We start from the raw sequence: 14,062 nt of genomic DNA on the forward strand, positions 1-14,062 counted from the left end.
GAACCCTTTTTTGTGTATGGAATGATGCGGGCATCTTCCCGGATAGTATTGACTTTAGAAATTGTAAGAGCCAAGGACCAAATTGGAGGCCCTTATTCTATGTTCAAACAGTAATTTGACCAAGTAGGTGATTAGTTATTTATCTCCTAGAAGAATCACTGCTATTTATTCTAGCCACAAAACTTTCCTTGTCCTGTCTTCTGGATCTTTTTTAAGGGATTTCTTTATCTTGACCCTATTATGACCTACGTGTTTGCAGGTCTTGCAGTTTTAGAGTTTTTGGTGTCTATACACTGCTTCTTTAACTTTTCACATGAGAAAATGGAGGCCTAGAAAACCTAACTGACTTGCCTAAGATTTAGAATCCAGAACTTTTATTTGTCTCACCAGTAATATTTTTTTTCCCTTTGCCTCTTTCACTAAGTATTTGAAAACAAAAATTGGCAGCTATGCATTTTATCTAAAATATACTGATATGTCTTAGTGAAGATCAAACTTAATCATTTTGCTCATGTCCTTCAACCTGAGAAAAGCTTTGACAGATGCCATCACTTAAAAGGCACTTGGTGGAAGCTTGAATCCCTGCGGCCTGGTCCTCCTAGTGAGTTTCCTTAGAAGAGCAGAACATCTGACATCTCTTTGATCTTGGTTGTGTTTTTCGAAAAGCAGAAGCAGCCCAAGGGCATCCTCTTCCAGCCCTGGCCGCTTGTGAGTTGGGACTCAGTGGAAGGAATAAGTTGGGGATTCCACTGAGAGGGTGTTCCCAGCTCGGCCTTGTTGAGGAATCCAAGTGGAGACATACTTTATAGTAGAGAATGAGGTCACTCGATTGCTCAGGGACTATAAAATTAACAACTAGAAAAGCAGAAATGGTAAATGCTACAGGAAAGGTATGAGCAGGTGATTTATTAGTTCTGGGTTTTGTTCACGTGGTGAAGGCAGAAAACAGAGGGACTGATGTGGCCCTGAGAAGGAAGCTGCTCTCACTAGCAGAGGCAGGAAGGGCCCAAACCACACAGAAGAGAGGGTCAGGGGGTAGGGTGGGGTGGGGTGGGGTGGGGGTGGCAAACCCTGACCTTGCCTCTGTTTGCAGCTGGGCATCCCGGCTAGCATTTACAAGCCTGGGAACCACACTTCCTCAAATACCTTTGGAATGGGAGACCACATGAGACACCACAGGCTGGAGCCCTAGTTCCAAAAGACTAGGTCCAACAGAAGGGAAGGGACACATAAAATAGTGTTTTCTCCGTACCTTCAGTGCCTTTTGGCACAAAATGAAAAATGCATCCCACGGCCCCTGGGGTCAGGTTGCAGCCCAGGAGCGGCAGGTCAGCTCAGGACCCTTCTCCTTGAGTCACTGGTGTCTCTGTCCCTGCCTGACTTCCTTCTTTCTTCTTTGTTCTCCCAGCCACCTGCCTCTCTGGATCCTCATCTTCCCAACTCTTTCTGAACCCAGCCAGAGGACCCAGTGTCTTCTGTCTTTCCACCCCACCAGCCACTGTCCCTCATAGTCACTGGCTCCCAAGAATTCTCCCTTCTCCTTCCCCCTCCCCAGACATTGGCCCCTGAAGTTCCTGCTTCCCCAGCCTGCTGCCCCAGGTCCAGGTCCCGGGAGGGACCAAGCCTGGAGCCTAGAGATGCTGGTTCGCTCATCTAGCATTTGTATCTAGGCTCTGCTGGTGATTTGCAGTGTGCCCCCAGGGCTGGGAATGAGAGGTGTCCGGGAAGTGACTCCCCCTGCTTGTAATCAGTGGCCAGTCCTGCACAGGGAAGACTTGGGGGCTGGTTCTCTGTCCTTGCCTGCTTCCTCATGTGCTGCCATGTCCTCTGAAGTGCCAGTGGCCATCTCAAAGGCCCTCTGCACCATCTTATGTGGCCTGTACTGGTTCTTCTTTATCAGCTGGATCAGTGTCATTTTCTCCCTACTGCAGCCGCCTTGGGCTCTGCCACTTCCTTCTGTGCCACCTCTGTTCCTTGTACTCTCCATTCCCTCTTTGGGTGATGCCTGGACACCCCAGGGGACTACCCACTGTGTGCCAGTAAGACTCCAGAGTATATCTGTGCCTCCAACCTCTCCCTACCCCAAATTTCCAGAACCTTCTAGCTGCCACCCGCGGATCCCAGTGCCCCTACATCTGTTTTTCCTGGTCTCATCCCTTGGCCCCACCTCCCATCATGGAAGCCCCAAACTGGAGTGCCTTCCCCCTCCTTGCTCCTCACTGCCCGGTCCTCCCGCAGGCCCCTCCTGTAAAGACCTCCTACCTTGCTGTCCCCGCCATCACTGGTTTATGCTCTCATCTTCTAGCAGACCACGTCCCCAGTCCTGTGCCCAGGACTGTCGGGGCAGGCTCAGCACTGTACCACGGACCAGGAGGCCCTGCGGTGGTCCTGCCTCCCTTGCTGCTGAAACTCTATGGTTTTGTGACTGCTCAGCACCCACTTCACTAGTTCTTCTGTGACATTTGCTCTTGTGTCCCTCCTGGTCTAATAAGCCTCTCTCCGACCCTCAGTCTGGCCAGGGAGGGCTCTTCAGTTGGAGTTCTAGGAAGTCTTTTCCGGCCCTTCTTCCCCTGCCTACCCACGTAGTTTCCCAACTTAGTTCTTAGTGTAGATGATTTTTTGACTTATGATGGGGCTGTGTCCTGATAAATCCATCCCAAGTTGAAAATATTGGCAGTCACAAGTGCATTTAAAGCACGGAACCTACTAAACCTCCTCGCTTAGCCTAGCCTACCTTAAGTGTGCCCAGAACACTGCATGGACTAACAGGTGGCTGAAGTCATCTAACAAAGCCTATTTGGTAATATAGTACAGAAGACCTCCTGTGGCTGAGTCCACACAAGAGAATAACCAGTGCCTGGCTAGTCTGGGAAAAGATAAAAATTTAAAATCTGAAGCGGGGTTTCTACTGCACCATCCTCAAGTTGAAAAATTGGAAGCTGCACCAACCTAAATCTGAATGTTTGTACTCGGCTTGGTTTTTGACAAGTGCTTCATTGTATGGTAATTATCTAGTGGTCTTGTCTCCCCACTGGGCTTTGTATTCCTAGCCCCTCCCAGGCTAAAAGGCAGGGCTCAGTTACCACTTCATCAACCAAGATGTCTCAGAAGCGTTGGCTTTGTTCCTGATCCAGCTTTGTTTGCCATTAATTACTGACCCCTGTAACTTTGCTTTATTTGGTTTTATTTCTCTGTTCTTGAGATCTCTTGTGAATTGGTTTATCATCTTTAGACCAACCTTGAAATATACTGAAGGAGCTGCTTTCTTAAAAACCATGCTGCAGAGAAGTCTTTTGTGAATTTCAAACCTACTTTCAAATGGCTGATTATTTTACAAAAGAGTGTCTCACCATTACTGGAAATCTTAAGCTGGCTCAAATATTGAAATGGATTTTGTACAATCACTAAATTTGCTGTACCTGATAGGGTACTATGACCTGGCATGCAGAGAGAAAATTTCTTTAATTTTGCAAAGTTAAATAGAAATTTGCATTGTACAAAGGAATTATGTTTTCAGGTCTCAGAGTTCAGTTCAACACTTGAAAGACAGATTATATCAGTTCCTTATTATTTATCTCATGTAAAAACCTACAAAGATTCTAATGATGCGTTCTTCCTAGATAAGTCTATTAGTCTCTGTATTACTGGATTAAAGATAGACTCCAACACTCTCTTATCCAGAAAGTCCTTTGGAAATGGCAGAATGGCGAATCCAAGTGCGATGCACTTGGGGTATTCCTGAACTTGTGTGATGATGTCCCAGGAGGTCGTAGTTGTAAGGTAGTTCAGTTTCTGAGGTGGGGTGGTGGTGGTCAGGGGGATGTCCTGGGGACTGAACTCAGGGTTACTCAACCACCAAGCCACACGTCCCCAGCCTTGTCTATTTAGATACAGGGTCTCACTGAGTTGCTTAGCACCTCTCCATCGCTGAGGTTGGCTTTGAACTCGCAAACCTCCTGTCTCAACCTCCTGAGCCACTGGGATTTTTTTTTTTGTTGTTTCAAAGTGCATGTTCCTCCACCTGAAAGTACATTTGATTTTACCTTCTTTGTATGAACTGTTAAACGATAGAGGAGATTACTTAAAATGATTTGCCACCAAGTGAAATTGGTCTTCAAGAGAGCTCATGAGCTAACAGCCTGGATTGGAGAAGCGGTGTGAGCAGGATGAAGTCCCCAGTGAGTCAGCCCTCCTTCCTGTCTGCGCCTTCCCATTCCCTGGACTGTGGTCATTCCTCTGCTGTGTGTTTACTGAGCAGGTTCTGTATTCCTGGCACTCTTGAGGCATCATGTTTCGCAGACAGACCTTACTTTAGATTCTGGAAGTTCACCGATTAGGGGCTGGAGCTAGGGGTCCTCAGGACCCTGATTTTTCTTGAATCACTGCACGCCTTCTTACTTGGAGAATTCTGCCTTTGCCTCTCCTCGAATACACATGCACCCATCCATATAGAGTCTCCCCGTCTCAGCTCTCTGGGCCTCACCCCGTGGAGCCTTTCACGGTCCCTCTAGCAGCAGGATGGCCGCCTCCCTTGAGCCCTGTGATGTGTTCACCCCCTCTGCATATTTCTATTTCATTGCATTGTCTGACTCCTGCCCAGAACCTCTGCATATTTCTATTTCATTGCATTGTCTGACTCCTGCCCAGGGCTGTGGACTCCCTATCAGCATTGAGTTCCAATTATGCAACTGGTGTATGTTGCAGGAAAAACTTGAATGGCTAAGGAGCAGACCTCTCCTCAGTGGAATGTGGTCAGTTCTGGCCCCCCCCCCCCCATGCATGCTGTCCTTCAGCTTGCAGGGATGATCTACTGCAAGAGCATTTTGGGTGGACTTCACTGAGTTCCTGTTCCCCCTTCCCAGTGTTATTCTGTTTCCAGTATCATCTCTTGTAAGTAACGCCTCCAGGGTGTTGTGGGAAGTTACTAGGATCCTTCCATCTTGGTTTTCACCCACTGTATTCCCATGGGGATATAAAAGTGTGTCAGAAGCAGTATGACACACACGTCATTAGCTTTTATTTTTATTACGAATTGTGGTTAAGCAGTACATGAACTGAGGAGTAGTTTGAACATCAACTTCTCTACCTTGGTCACATAGTTCCTGCTCTACTTCTCTAAAACCAGAACAGGACCCTCTACGTGGGTTTTCTTCCTAGCCATTGTTTGGCCTGGTTCCTTATATTTGTGTCCAAAGGAGGAAAGGTTTTGAAATGACTTCCTTACTTTTAGCCCTAGCTATAAATCCAGACCTTGCAGCTGTAGACATTTGTGAAGGATGCAAAGACTCGGAAGTGATGGTTAGCATGGCCCACCTCTGCCGGACACCTGGGAGCACCTGTGCTCCATCAGCAAGTCACTCCGCTCACTCTGCTCCATGGGCCCTCGGTTAGTCTGTTAATTGACACATTGCAAAAAATTCAGGTATGCCTTGAATATTTTGTTTTTGTTTAAAAAATGAAAGCTGGACAACTGGTATATCTTTAGGTAAGAGGACCAAACTTTTTTTTTTTTGGAGTTTTGATTGATTGATAGGTTCCAAGAGAGTCCCCAGCTGCCATATTCACTCTTCGCCATACCCCAAATGCATAATCTGCAATTTCTCTTCCTTTTTTTTTCTTTTTTAGTTGTAGCTGGACACAATACCTTTACCTTATTTTTATGCGGTGCTGAGGATCAAACCCAATGCCTCACACCTGCTAGGCAAGTGCTATACCACTGAACTACATTCCCAGCCCCAAATCTGCAATTTATTATTCTCGTTTCCTTAAATGTTGTCCTCGTGAGACAGTCTGGATGCAGAGTCTCCCTAGGTTTCTGTGAACTGGAAACCCTTCTCTACGAAGGCTTCACCCACATTGAACTCAACAGTAGATCTTTTTTAATGGAGCCGCTGTTAGAGTCATTCTTAGTCATGTGTACGCATACACTTATCTTTCATCAGTTTTTATAATATGAACTTTGTACATATGATTTCTACATGATACATCATCAAGCACAATTTCCATAAACAGGTTTGGGATTAAAACCAGGTGACTCAGATGGTGTGAGTGGAAGAGCAGAGATAAGGGTAATCAGCTTAGCTTTAGGTGCCTTGGGCTCCGATCAGCCTGATTTAAAACAAGAGCCACTAGGTCATTCAGCTTAGAGTTAAAAGAGCTGATGCCCCAGGGAAGGGGTGTGAGGGGGGAAGACATGGTCCCTGCCCTCAAGCACAACCATAGGGAACAATTAGAAGTAATGACTAATTAATTTTTTTAATGATGAGATTTGAAATACCATTAGGGGGACTCAGGCTCAACTAGAGGTCAGAGTGAGCACATAACAAAGAGCCCAGGCGGCTCGTGAAGTTTTAGGCCATAACTGGACCTTGAATTGTTGAATTTTAAAATTTTTTAATTGCGGTAAAATACACATAACATAAAATGTGCCATTTTAAATGTCCAGTAACATTAGTTATACTCACAGTGTTATGCAACCATTACCACTAACTATTTCTAGAACTTTTTCTTTCATCATCCCAGACAGAAATGCCACTCATTAAACTAACTTGGCACCCCCAACCTCTAGTGGCCTCAAGTCTTTCTTTGTGAGTTATCCTATTCTAGGTACCCCACATATGCAGAATCATATTCTTTTGGGCCTGACTTAGTTAACTTGGTATAATGATTTCAGTCCTTCTGTGTTATAATACATAGCACATTTCATTCCTTTTTATGGCTCAGTAGTATTCCATATTGCAAGGTATGCCATATTTTATTTATTCATTCATGTGGTAATGAACAGTTGGGTTGTTTTCACCTTTTGACTATTGTGAATAATACTGTTATGAACATTGGTTTAAAAGTATCTGTCTGAGTCCCTGCTTTCAATTCTTTTAGACATGGTTAAATTTTATACCAGTAGCAGGGTGAACAGCCAAAGTGCCTTATGAAGCTTTGAGCAGAAGATGTGGTGGCGTTTCTTCTACTTTGTATTGTTGGTAAAATCTGATATCGTTGACTGTTCACTAGTACCTCCTTTGTGGTAGGACTGTCTTTATGCTTTTTGTAAGCAAGTACTGTCTTTTTGGCTCAGTACTTAGCAAGGTACCCAGGATAAGTACTTACTGAGTAGTACCTGGATTTCCCAGCCTGTATTCATTAGAGGAGTTGTTCCCCAGAGTGCTGAGTTTTGACATCTATCATTTTCTTTTTGGTTCATTAATTAACATATGTTCAAGGGAACAGAAAACAGTTCTTAATATTGGCTTTAGCCAAACATAATTAAGGAAGTACATTTACTACTGCAAAAAGTCCCAATATAGATAAAACACAATTCAACAAACATTTGTTGACAACTTGCTGTGTACCAGAAACACTTCAAAATGTGTCATTTCAGAGCAGTTTCAAAGCTCAGTTGTAATACCTATTTGAAAGATGTTCCTTTAATCCGTACTCTTTTTTTTTTTTTTTTTTTAACTGTGAGACCATTATAACAACATTCCAGATAGTTTGGAAACAAGAGAATAAACATTACCCACAGTCCCACACTAACAAAACTCTCTTTTCATTTTATAGTGTGAATCTGAGAATTGAACTAAAAAAACATTTATTTTGAAAAATAAAATCCTGAATGCAGCTGTTGGTCATTAATTTTTAAATGATTTTGTTAAACTGGAAGTAAAACGAGGTCCTGGTCTCATTTGCAGGCCTCCGTTTTGCAGTTGCCCGTAACTATTTAATCAATGAAATAAGCCACTCTTCTCTTGGTGGAGCATAGAATTGACATATGACATCTTTGGGGGACAGGGCAGTGGACTGCTGGCTTCTGTGCAAGGGACTGGGTATTCAGGAACCTGTCCTCCCTTGGGTCTTTTATATGATCAGGGATTGAAGGGTATGCTTTTTGTGACTGTGCCAGGGGACAGAGCACAGTTTGGATGCTCACTTATGGGCTCTATGGGCTCGAAGACCTTGCATGGGGCTCAGGAGGTAAGACATGGACGCCGCCCCCTGGTGAGCACCAGAACACGCCCAGTAGGTGATGGAGCTGAGTGAGGGCAGGTTATCCTGACCAGGAGGGGTCAGGGAAGGACATCTGTCACGAGTCTTGCCTTCAGCTGGGCTTTCCACGTGACAGGAAGCTGGCTGGTAGAGAAGGTGTCTCCTAGGGGAAGAGGTGGACAGAAAGATGGGTGAAGGAACGAAGAGTGCCATCAGGATGTCAGGATCCTTAACCTGGCAGCCCGGGGAGGCCTGTGGGTTGAGGAAAGCAGCTGGAGAGGAATCCTGGGAAAGTGCTTCCCAGGTTTACCGAGGCCAGGCTCGCCCCGTTAGAGCCTTGAGGCCGAGCACAGAGGTTAAGAAGGGGTGTTGGGGCTGATGGCCTCAGGGTTGTGAGGTGGGTCGAGGTGGAGTCGGGGTGGCAGGGAGGTGTTTGGGGACGGGGTGTTCTCCCTGTGAGGTGGAAGATAGCTTGCCTGGGCTGCCACAGTGGGTTTGGAAAAGGGCCCAGGACGTGTGATGGAGCCTCCAGAGGAGTGATGGCTAGGATGTGCTGCTGCAGAGGGGAGGCGGCAGGAACCCACTTGGGCCACCACGGGAGCCCTGCACGTAAATAGGAAGTGGCTAAGACCGGACCGATGTGGAGGGGCGATAAGAGGTTCTTTCTAGAATAAATGCGCCTGACATTTGTTGTTTTCTGAGTGCCTGAGACAGAGCCCAGTGCTTCATACTTTAACTTTATAATTGCTGTCCCCACTTTGCAGATGAGGAAACTGAGGCAGAATTAAGTAACTCGCCCGCAGACGGCACACGCAGTAGGTGGCACTGCCAGGGTGCATGTCTAGATGTGCTTTTATTTAGTCTGTTAGAATGTTCCACATGGTTGTTGGTACTTATTGAAAACTTCCCAGCCCTGTTTGCACACCTCATTGATTGTCCTAAGAACTCTATGAAATGAGGATATTTTCATTTTCCTGTGTGTGCCAGGCATGGAAACTTGGACACAGAGAGTTCAGATGACCTACCTTAAGTCCCACAGCTAGGACTCCCACCTGGCCCTGGGAAGTCTGGAGAGGCCAGCAATCTTTATTTGGTTAATAAATGAATCATGTTTCTGTGAGCCTGTAACATGGACTCATGAAGAGTTTGAACGGATGGAAATACATGGCAGTGTACATCCTTTTGGAATTTTTGGATCAAATTTACTACCACGAGCGTATTGACATAGAGCTCCTTCTTTTTAAAAAGGGATAATTAATTGAAGTAATAGCATCTGCGTTTATTGCTGCCCCCATTTTTCCTTCTTCACTCCTCTGTACTTGCAGACACCCCGTATCCTTAGCCTGGCTGCTCTGTTCGGATGCGGGGCCCTGCACACTCAGGTGGTCTCCCCTGTGGCACCTCATGTTGTTTGTTCTTAATAACATCTGATGATTATAATCAACCTTATTGTCACCCTCTCCAAACCATGGTGGCTTGGGAGCCTTTTGATGGGGGGTGTCCTCTGCTTAACACAGTGAGGCTACGTTTGTGCCTCTGGGTAAAGTATTTGTCTGGATAGTAAAGAGGAGTCAGACTGGTCATCTGTACACACACCTACGGAAACCGCTCCAGTCTTTCTGTTGAGCACCTTTGGTGTGTCCTGTCCCCGCTCTTTGCACGTGTGAGTAGGTCTCCTGTTTCCTTTACCTTCTAGCTCCTTTGGCCACAGCCTGGTCTACTCTTGCAGCTTTTCAGCCCTGGAGCCAAGAGACATTCCCACTCAGCTCCAGTGGCACTCTTGCATTTCTTATGGTCTCTTTGTAACCAAATCAAGGTGTTTTTTTTTCCATTTCCTGTGACCTTGCTGTGGCATCTGCCTCAGAGCCCCCAGCTCTGAAGCTCTCTGATGTGTCACTGTCTTTGCCACTTCTCTGGGGCCTCTCTCTTTCCTTCCTTTTGAAAAAATCTCTCGTGACTCTTTCCAACTCTCTTGGCTGGTAGAGCCCTGCAAGACTGGCGCTGGGTTTTTTGTTTTTCCCCCTTTGATGATTTGATACTGTCTGGGGTTTTTAACTTCACAGGGCATCTCTGTGCCATGACCATCTGAACTCCAGATGAACTTCAGGTCGGAAGCCACTCTCTGCTGAGAAGCCCCTGCATGCACCAGTTGGCAGGTGCGAGAGGCACCTGCTCTCCCATCCCAGTCCCCATCTGATCATGTCCCTGTCTCCCCATCCCTGCTGTCCTGGACTTGCTGCCTACAGAAGGAAATGAAAGCCCCTAGGTATTGGTATTGGCCCACCTCACCCAGGGACCTTTTCTTCTGCACCTGTCACCTACGTCGTCCATGACAAGCTATAACAGCATGTTCTTCCTCTGGTTGCTTCTCCTCCTCTTATTTTCGACTCCGTCAGCAGGTTCTCGTTGCTGTCACCTGCACACCAGCACTTCTCACTCCTTCCTTGGATCTGGTCATTTCTCTGGTGTCTTGCTGTGCATGCCACTTTTCAGTGAAAAACTGATGTTCCAAGTACTTACTCCCAGGTGTGCGGGGCTGGGTCTGCAGGGCTGGATGTGCAGGTTGATCTGGTCTCATATTTGGCCTTGCGTCTCACCCTCTCCACAGGAACCCTGTTTTGCAGCCAGGCTGGTTTCGTTATAGTCTGAAAGGCCTCATGTGCCAACCTCAGTGCCAGCCAGCTCCTCCTCCTCCTCCTTGCCTCCCCTTGATATGTTCTGATAGGTCAGGGCCCAGCCTGCCTCTTACTTTGTCTTCATCTTTTTGGTTTTTGGTACCAGGGATTGAACCCAGGGACATTTAACCACTGAGCCACATCCTCAGCCCCTCCTGCCCCCCCCCCCCCCCCCCCCCTTTTTGGTGTCTTATTTAGAGACAGGGTCTCTCTGAGTAGCTTAGGGCCTTACCTAGTTCCTGGGGCTGGCTTCAAACTCACAATCGTCCTGTCTCAGCCTCCCAAGCTGCTGGGATTCCAGGTGTGCACCACTGCACCCAGCCTTTGTCTTCATCTTAAAGCTTGAACTTGTAGCCATATTTTACTTATTCTGGCACATAAGCGGTTTGTTCTTTAAGCTCTGGAATGTGTGTGGAGACCACGAGTCTCAATGACATGTACTTTCCCCAGCCCTAACACGACGCTTTTGCAGATCCTCATGAACAGACATTTGAATACATAGATGCCTGCATGAATAAATGAATTGTCTACTGTAAATGTTCTCAGGTTCAAGTTTCGTATTTGGAGTCTAAGGGTTGCGTCTTTATTAAACTAGATATGCTGGCTTCCTCTCGAGGAAACCTGTCTAGACATTATTAGGTTGATCAGGTTGAAACCCAGCTTCTGCCACAACTGTCTCGTGATCTGACCTTAAAAATGGGATTCTCGTTTTCTGCCTTGAGATTCTAAATAGTTCTCCTTTTAATGAATGTTGCCATGTAAGGAAAATTATATAGAAATAACTAAATTCACAAGGCCTGAAGAACTAAGGATGTCATTGTCATGTACATTCTGCCAAAAGCGTGATCTACTGGTGGCTTTTCATTACAGTAGCGTGAGACTTTGTTTTTGTGGTCTCTAACCCAACTGTCCGCACCATGACGATGGCCTGTAATCAGAATAGAAACCTGACCTAGTGGTGTATTTAACCCAAGAAGGCTGTGACATCTAGCAAGCTTGGAACACCAAATGTGACCCTTAGGATTAATTGAGGGTTGCAGAAAATAACTTTCTAGATGAACTTTAGAAACTCTCTAGACAGAACTCCCTTTCTAGCCATAAATAGCCAGCAGCTTTGTTCTATTTTTATTGTAGAGAGCACAGAAGATGAAACTCGGCACAGGAAGAAATGTTTTATTTCGCCAAGGAAGATCATACTCAACATGATTCTTATTTTTCTTGGCAGGCTCTTCCCAACCATCTGTGAGTCCAGAGGAACCGTCTCCACCATCTATCGATCCAGCACAATCAGAGTTAATAGTCAGAGCTGGCGACCAGCTCCGGCTGGTATGCACGGATCCAGACTTTGTCAAATGGACCTTCGAGACCCTGGATAAGAGGAGTGAGAGTAGGCATAATGAATGGGTCAGGGAGAAAGCTGAGGCCGCAGACACCGGCAAATATACCTGCACCAACCGAGGAGGCCTGAGCAGCTCCATATATGTGTTTGTTAAAGGTAAATGCCTGACCATCTGCGACGCTCCGTTTCAGGGAACTTAACATCCTGTTCTTAATTTCTGATGGCATAAATGACTAACCCAAATTTAAAAATATATCTATTTTTCCTAGGACTGGGGATTGAACCAAGAGTGATCTACCATTGAGCTATAAAATCTTAGCACCCCCCCAAACTTTTTTTTTTATTTTTGATTTTGAGGGTCCTTGGAGTGGCCTGGAATTTGCAGATCTCCTGTCTTAGCCTCCCGAGTCGGGAGTGAGATTAGGTCTGAACCACCGCACCTTGGTATGTGTCAGATTATGCTCACTGGGTCTAGAAAACCTAAAACAAGAGGATAATTTTTTTCTTTTCCTTTTTTACTTTTTGCTGGTTTCTCCCATTTCTTGATACATAGTGGCTTTGAGTGTGACCCCAGCTGGAGGTCTGCAAGGCTGTGATACTCTTCTTAATGAGATTGTTTAGTCCATTTGTCCCGGTGCTCCAAGTAAACCCTGAGAATAAATTATGCCCTTTGGGAAAGCTACATTTTAATGCCTTCAGCTACGAGATACTCCCATTTAGCAAAAACACTTTGGGGAACCAAAGGCCTCTAAGGGCCTAAACAAACCAGCACTTCAAAAGATTTGGCCCCCTCTTAGAGAATAAATGTCGGAAAAACAACTTGGACAGCTAACATCCCTTGTCTGTCATAGATTCTTTGTAAGGCTGTTCCTTTAAAAAAATTACAAGGTTTTAGCAAAAGGAAGAGAAAGGTGATGGTTGGATTTCTCTACCTCATTTCCTATGAAGAATTCAGTGGTGCGTCTATTTGTGCTTTTGCTATCTTGTTAGGAGTAGGTTAGCTGGGCAGGGCTGTATCTTTTGGCTAATACAAACACAGATTTATGGACGGTTTGAGACAAATTCAAGTTACAGGAGGAGAAATGAAGTCCTGCATCTGGTCTTGGGCATACCAAAACTGAGACTGTCATTAAAAACAGGCCTGAGGGACAAGGCCTTCTCCATGATATTGTGGATAAACAGTGGCTACATTTATCATGATGGGCAGTCTGAGCTACCCGAAGAGTCTATTTCCTCACTGCAGTATTTGAGTAAGATTACCAGTTCTGTCTTCCTTGGGGAGTTGTTAGAATTGTTCAAATGCTAGCAGGCTCTATCAAGGGTTAATAAAGCTGACTTGGAAGATTGCTATGAAATTGACTGTGTCTCAGCTTAGTTTATCAGCTGTCCTCTCCTGAGTGGGTAGCTGAGAAGAACTGTCCACTGATAAGCCAGAGCTAAGCTTCAGGATACAGTTCCATAATTGTTGAGCCAGTCCACGTGACATTTGAAAAGGTGCTCGTAATTTCCAGGTGATAATGAAGCATCGCTCCTACTTATTAACAGGACGAGTAGACAACTGGATATACGAGGAAATGCTGAATTAGCCAAATCTCTCACCCACCTCACACAACTTTCTTTACAGGAAAGTCATCTTCCATAACTTGGAACTGCCTTTAATTACAGATTGAAGGTGATTGGGTCCTCCAGTAATCTATGTCATAGCAGTGAAGAAAGGGGGGGGGGGCATGGTTGGAGGAGCTAGAGGCTGATGACTGAGAAACAGTAGGGAGAAAAATAACCAGCTGCAGTTTCTTCAGATCATAGTGTGACCATGACATTCTTTGAATAATTTTCTTTTCAAAATTAAATGATAAAACAGAACTCTATTTCAGTGATATCAGATTAATTTTTGTGGGACACCTGGTGTCCAGATGTAAAGGACATCTTGAAAAACCAATTTTTAATGTAATCTGTTGACCCACCCATTTATCTGCATTTTCATCATAGAGTACAGGGTGGCCTGGGATTGTGTCCACAGAGTACACGGGATAGTCTCTGCTTATGTGAGGTCCCTGTCGGTTGG

General features: G+C 45.5%; 1 protein-coding gene across 8 annotated transcripts in view; it reads left to right on the forward strand.

Moving 5' to 3' along the window:
• Nucleotides 1-14,062, forward strand: part of Kit (KIT proto-oncogene, receptor tyrosine kinase) — a 161,745-nt gene that overhangs the window by 105,771 nt on the left and 41,912 nt on the right. For all 8 annotated transcript variants that reach the window (XM_058585369.1, XM_058585417.1, XM_058585403.1 and 5 more), the window contains one exon: nucleotides 11,884-12,153. In XM_058585369.1, the coding sequence (XP_058441352.1) occupies nucleotides 11,884-12,153 (270 nt within the window). The remainder of the gene's footprint in view (nucleotides 1-11,883; nucleotides 12,154-14,062) is intronic.

Source organism: Marmota monax, unplaced genomic scaffold (assembly GCF_021218885.2).
Source record: "Marmota monax isolate L192 unplaced genomic scaffold, Marmota_monax_Labrador192_F-V1.1 WCK01_AAM20220418_F8-fsc00025, whole genome shotgun sequence".
Classification (NCBI taxonomy): Eukaryota; Metazoa; Chordata; class Mammalia; order Rodentia; family Sciuridae; genus Marmota; species Marmota monax.